General features: G+C 61.5%; 1 protein-coding gene across 1 annotated transcript in view; it reads left to right on the plus strand.

The window, feature by feature from the left end:
- Positions 1-6,349, plus strand: part of MLLT1 (MLLT1 super elongation complex subunit) — a gene marked incomplete in the record, with an annotated part of 60,313 nt that overhangs the window by 15,584 nt on the left and 38,380 nt on the right. Inside the window, 2 exon segments of the mRNA XM_014584916.1 lie at positions 241-291; positions 722-902. Of these exon segments, the coding sequence (XP_014440402.1) occupies positions 241-291; positions 722-902 (232 nt within the window).

Raw genomic sequence — 6,349 nt, forward strand, 5'->3', positions numbered from 1 at the left:
CGCTGGGGGGGCCCGGGGCGCGGCCACGGGGGGGGGGGGCTGCGTGCTCACCACCAGCTCACCACGGTCAGGGCTGCCCATCGCGCTGGGAACCGGAAGACCAGCTGGTGGAAGGCCTGCTGCATGGGGGCAGCTCAGGCAGGACGTGGGGGACTTGGGCGGCACGGCCGGGGTGATGGCAGAGCAGTTACTGAGCCGGGCTTGGGGCCCCACAGACCCCGCCTTGAATGTGCTCCGCAGTCTCCGTCCCCTCAGCCTGAGGGTCGCACGGCCATATTCAGCAAGAGCTCGGTGAGGTTCCAGCTCCAGACAGGGAGCCCCCTCAGTGGTGTGTGTGAACGGCAGTCAGCAAGATGGTCTCTGATGGCGGGAGATGCTAGAATGTGTGATGTAAGAGTGATGGGGAGGGGTGCTTCCCGATGGGGCGGTCAGGGCAGGCTTCCCTGTGGAGGCGACAGGCGAGCGAGAACTCGGCCCCAGGGAGCAGCGTGGGACGTCCAGGGAGAGCGTCCCTCCGCTGGACAGGGAACGGAGGCAGGGATGATCTGGGCCATGAGAGGACCAGAGAGGAGACTGCAGGGGGGCGGGGGAGCACCCCACAAGGCCCCGCACTTGACGTGCCACAGTCAGCGTGGCCAGTGTCGAGGAGCTGCGCAGGTGAGGGGCTCGGGCAGCCGGGACCAGGCCTTGGTGCTGACCCTGTCCCTCCTCTCTCCCCCAGTGCACCGTCCAGGTCAAGTTAGAGCTGGGACACCGCGCCCAGCTGCGCAAGAAGCCCACCACGGAGGGCTTCACCCACGACTGGATGGTGTTCGTCCGCGGCCCCGAGCAGTGCGACATCCAGCACTTCGTGGAGAAGGTGGTCTTCTGGCTGCATGACAGCTTCCCCAAGCCCAGACGCGGTGAGTGGCCCCGCCCCGTCCCCGCGCACCTTTCCCCCGGAGCTGCAGGGCAGGGCCGTGCTCCCGGGGCCGCAGGTGTGGACAGAATGTCCTCCCCCCTCCCCCCGCACCAGACGCGCGTCCGGACCTCGAGCGAGCAGTAAGGGAGGGGTCACTGCCTGTCCTGCGTCCTCAGTGGACCCAGGTTCCCGGTGGGCTGTGGGCGGGAAGGGAGACTGAGGCCATGATGGAGAGCAGGAAATGCCCTGGGGGCCTGCTTGTCACTGGGGGTGCCCATTCACTTTTCAAGGTTTTCGCCCATGAAAGGGAAAGGGAGACACCACCCCCGAAGGGGTTGGCCGCGCTGTAGTCCCTTCTCCTCCCTCCTCCTGGGGCCCTGGACACGCACGTGAGCCGGGCCTGCATTGCGGTTGGCCCTGTGGGAGTCCAGCACTCAGCCACCATGCCACCTGCTGGCCCTCACCCAGTGTTTAGAGGTGATTTCCTGCAGGAGGGACCTCCCACCCAGCGAAGGCTGTGGCCGGGGCCTCGGGGGCCGAGTTAGTGAGCTCCGGGGGTGCAGCCAGGCCTGGCTTTCTCACCACCGACAGCCCAGCATGTCACAGGGCCCTCGCGTGGCATGGAGGCTAAGGCGCTGGATCCCACATGGCTGGCTGTGTGGTTCGAGTCCCGACCCGTGGCTTTCAAATCTCCCCGGTGCATGTGCACGCGTGCCCAAATGCCAGGGAGATGAAGGAGGTGGTGGTGCAGCCATCCTCCGGGCGCTTTCTCACTCTCCACTCGCACGCTCGCTCGCTCTGGCAAGTGCACGTGCCCTACAAGCAAAACAGACAGCCCACGCCGAACCTCGTCTCGATGTGCTGGCCGAGCACTGAAGGACGGTGGTAGCCGACTGCCTCGGGCTGGGGACAGCTGCTGCCACGTGGGGTGCAGGGCCGGGCCCTGGTAGGGACGGGGTGATACTGAAGCAGGAGGGTGTCCTGTAGCCACCGGTGGCTGGCCCTGAGCCCACACGTGGCTTTGCCATCTCGTGTGAGACCGCCCACGTGACTTTTCAGGCAGCCAGATCTGGGTCTTGAGCTGTGGTTGACCATGTGGGGGCCCAGTGCCTTCACCACCATGCCAGCTGATGTCCAAAAAAAGAGGTGATTTGAAAAAAAAATTTTATTTTTTAGAATTGGTTATTTTATTTATTTATTTGACCAGAGAGAGAGAGAGCACGAAAGTGAGAAAGCAAGCCACCAGGTCCAGGACCTGAACCGTGGTCGGCCACGTGGGAGTCCAGCACCTTAACCACCACCCCACTTACTGGTACTGAAGAAAAAAAATTTTACCAGAGGGCATGTGTGCTCCCTGGAGTCAGGGGCAGTGAAGAAGCATCCCGTCGTGGGGGGTGGTCGCGCTGCAATCCCTTCTCCATATTTCCCTCCTTGAGGGGTTGTGGGCATGCACACGTACTCAGCGTGTTTCTCAAACCACTGGGTATGGGACTCGAACCTGGATTCTTGCAGTTGGCCGTGTGGGATCCAGTTACCTTACCCGCCAAGCCACCGGCGGCCCAGAAGTGGCATCAGCAGTGGTGTGCACCCGGCAGGCTGCCGCTCCCCACCCCAGCTTTGTGTTCCTAGTGAGGTTGGCAGGCCATGGGGGTGAGGGGTGGCGCCATCACTTGCTCCGGGTCACGTAGTGGTGGCATGGTGTCCAGGCTCTAAACACCTGGAAGATGCGGGCGGAGGCGTGAGGGAGGTGTGAGGCTCACAGCCTGAAGCCTTCAATTAGTAGCCGAAACCTAAACCCGTGTCCACGAGTGCGTACCAGTTGCCTGTCCGTTGCATTGGACGAGACTCTGTGGGGTGCTGTCCGGGCCTGCGAGCTGGTCTGAGAGAGCCCTGAACCTCTTAGGGTACTCAGCCCTGAGAGGATACTGTGTGTGCTTAGGAGGATGGGTTAGATCAGGCGCAACTTTGTAACAAGTTGAACAGAAACAAAAAGTTGCAGTTTCCAGGTTTCCGTCTCTCCTCTCCAGCCCTGCCTGTGGTCCTCATAGGTTTTCTGAACTGTGTTCTTAGTACTGGCTGATTAGCTGCTTTCTTGATTCTTCTCTTTACTTTTTCTTCTTTTTCTTTCTTTTGCACACGTTGTAAACAACGTGCGTGACTTACCAGCATGAAAGGCTGGACACTCCCCCACGTTACCCTGTTTTCTAGCATCCCCGAATGATCGGCTTCTGTGTGGCCCATCTCTGTGCCCTTGACTGGTGACATGAGCCTGTGTCCCTGGGGACCCCCCAGAGCCCCCCATCACCCCTCCTAGGGAGTCCCCTGGCTGCGGCCGAAGTTACAGGGTCTTTGCCACGTGCTCCCTGGCCTTGGGCCCCATCCTCCCCTGTGGCGTCCCTGTCACTCGCCTGCCCCCTCCACCCATAGACGTGGTTCTGTTCTGTGGGCTCTGGCTTCCCGGCGCCTGCGAGGACACAGCGGGTGTCCACTAAGTGCGTAAGCGAGGGACCGATTCCAGCCAGGAGACTCCGCCGGGAGGACAGAATGCGTGTTCCCGTCTTTGCTGGCACCTGCTGCACCCTCCTGAGGGCGCACTCCACCTTTGGTCGTTGAGCCGAACCCAAGCCCTGCTCCTGGGCTGCAGATGGATCTGGATGTCCCAGACCAGGAAGTGCCTTGGGCTTCCTTGACAGTGACAGCCAGGCTGGTCGGGACCCAGGGCTTCCTGCACCCTCCCTGTGTCCAGGCTCTGCGTCACCCAAGGAGATGGCCAGAGTCACGGCTAGGTCAGATGGATGCTTTTCTTTTGTTTTTAGAGAGATTTTTGCCAGAGAGACACACAGAGACAGAGAGACAGAAAGGGAGAAATCACCTCCAGGGGGGATGGCCACGTCGCAATCCCTTCTCCTCCATTCTCCTCTCGGGATCTTGGGCACGCACGCACACGCGCCCGGGGTGACTTTTAAGCCACTGGGTCCAGGATTCAAACCGTAGTCGACCATGTGGAAGTCCAGCAACCTAACCATTATGCCATCTGCTGGTCCTGGGCTGTGACTTTGAACGGCCTTTGACTTCTTTATTTTTTCCCCCTGTTTCATTGTATCTTCATCGGACCTTCATTTTCCCGGTCCTCCCTGTCATTTCTTATTTTGTGAAGTTTGTTGTTTTTGCGTTTAAGGCTTTGCTATGGCTCATGTGTATGTGTGTGTTGGAGAGAGACAAGAGACAGAGAGGGAGACAGTGAGAACCCTCCCTGGGCCCGGCCACGTCAGAGTCGCCTCTCTCAGGATTCCGGTCATGCATGTATACACACCTGGTGTGATTTTCAGTCTCCGGATGTGGGACTGGAACCACGTAGTTGGCCATGTGGGATCCAGCTGCCTTAACCACCCTGCCACTGGCTGGCTCTGGCTTCTTTTAGACGTTTTTTCCTTGACTCATTGTGAAGTGCACCTGTTGACGAGAGAGAGGGGATCACCCACCGCAGCGTCTGGTCATGTTCCCCTCCCCACCTCCAGTCCTCCAGTCCGTCGGGTCAGATACTGGGCGCTCACCCAGCCGGGCTGGGGATTTGAACCGCAGTTACCACGTGGGACCCGCCTTCTTGTGCTTCACGGAGCTGCCCTCTGTGCCTTTTATTTATTTACTTTTACATTTTGTTATTATTTTTTAATTTGACCGGAGAGAGAGGGGGAAAGTGAGAAAGCGAGCTGCTAGGTCCAGGACTCGAATCGCAGTCAGCCACGCGGGAGTCCAGCGCCTTCACCGTCATGCCAGCTGCCAGCCGCCTCCGTGCCGTTTTTGAAGACCCCTCATGGTTCTGTCCCTGGCAGAGACGTGGCTCGTGGCCCGCTCAGCAGTATTGACGGATATTTATCGTTTGCTTCTGGAAGGAAGTGGTGTCCCTGGAAGGAAGTGTCCTCCCGGTCTAGGCCCTGGGTGACACCGGGCGAGACGTGCTGGCACTCAGAGCAGGGCTGAGTGCAGTGGGTCGTCCTCGGTGAGTGCTGTGGGGGGAGCCGGGCCCTGGAGGGAGCAGTCTGTCATGTCAGAGGCCCGGCATGAGCAGGTCGGAGGACGCGAGGCCGGGCCACCGAGAGGTGAGGCTGAAGGTGACGGGTGTGTCAGGGGCTGCGCCGAGGGTCCAAGGCCGATTCTCAGGGCACTGGGGAGCCTGGCAGCCCTGAGGGGCCTCAGCTGGATTCCCGATTTGCACGATCCCTCCAGCTCCGTGTGCACAAGGTTTGCAGGAGTGAGCCCGAGGCAGGACAGCGAGTGAGAAAGCGAGCTGCTAGGTCCAGGACTCGAATCGCAGTCAGCCACGCGGGAGTCCAGCGCCTTAACCGTCATGCCAGCTGCCAGCCGCCTCCGTGCCGTTTTTGAAGACCCCTCATGGTTCTGTCCCTGGCAGAGACGTGGCTCGTGGCCCGCTCAGCAGTATTGACGGATATTTATCGTTTGCTTCTGGAAGGAAGTGGTGTCCCTGGAAGGAAGTGTCCTCCCGGTCTAGGCCCTGGGTGACACCGGGCGAGACGTGCTGGCACTCAGAGCAGGGCTGAGTGCAGTGGGTCGTCCTCGGTGAGTGCTGTGGGGGGAGCCGGGCCCTGGAGGGAGCAGTCTGTCATGTCAGAGGCCCGGCATGAGCAGGTCGGAGGACGCGAGGCCGGGCCACCGAGAGGTGAGGCTGAAGGTGACGGGTGTGTCAGGGGCTGCGCCGAGGGTCCAAGGCCGATTCTCAGGGCACTGGGGAGCCTGGCAGCCCTGAGGGGCCTCAGCTGGATTCCCGATTTGCACGATCCCTCCAGCTCCGTGTGCACAAGGTTTGCAGGAGTGAGCCCGAGGCAGGACAGCGAGTGCGGCCGCGAGGTTGCCCACGCCGAGGCGAGAGGGTGGGCTCGGTAGTGCAGCGGAGCCACTGGAGAGGGGTCGGGTGACCGTAGGCCCCGGCGAGGGGCAGCCTGGGACCCTGGAAGTGCAGGGTTAGGGGCCGTGAGGAGCTGGTCTGGGCAGGCTGTGTGGAGGCCCTGTCCACACCCCTGGAGCAGTGGTTGGGGCTGAGGCCTCCCGGACAGCTGTTGCAGGCCGTGGACGCTCCCTGTTGACCCAGGCTTGTGCCAGGACAGGACTGCTCCTGACTTCAGGGGGACTGACCGTCGCTGGTCTGGGCCACACCTCCCCCAGGAATCAGCCATCGGACCAGCGGCGTCCTCTTGGCCTCTGTGGGCGTCTCGCAGACAGACGCTCGTGCACAAGGAGCTGGGGCGGCCGTCTGAACCGTGAACCTGGCCGAGGGCCCGAAGGCTGCCAGCTCCCCACTGCCGGTCCCGCTCCATGGAGTGAACGGGGCACAGATGCGGCCGCCGGCGTTTGGCGGGCTCAGTGAGTCATGCCTTGATGATGGACAGCAGCGCCAGGTACCCGACAGGCAGTCGGGGCCACTGCTGGCCT

Source organism: Tupaia chinensis, unplaced genomic scaffold (assembly GCF_000334495.1).
Source record: "Tupaia chinensis unplaced genomic scaffold, TupChi_1.0 Scaffold148210_1, whole genome shotgun sequence".
Taxonomy (NCBI): Eukaryota; Metazoa; Chordata; class Mammalia; order Scandentia; family Tupaiidae; genus Tupaia; species Tupaia belangeri.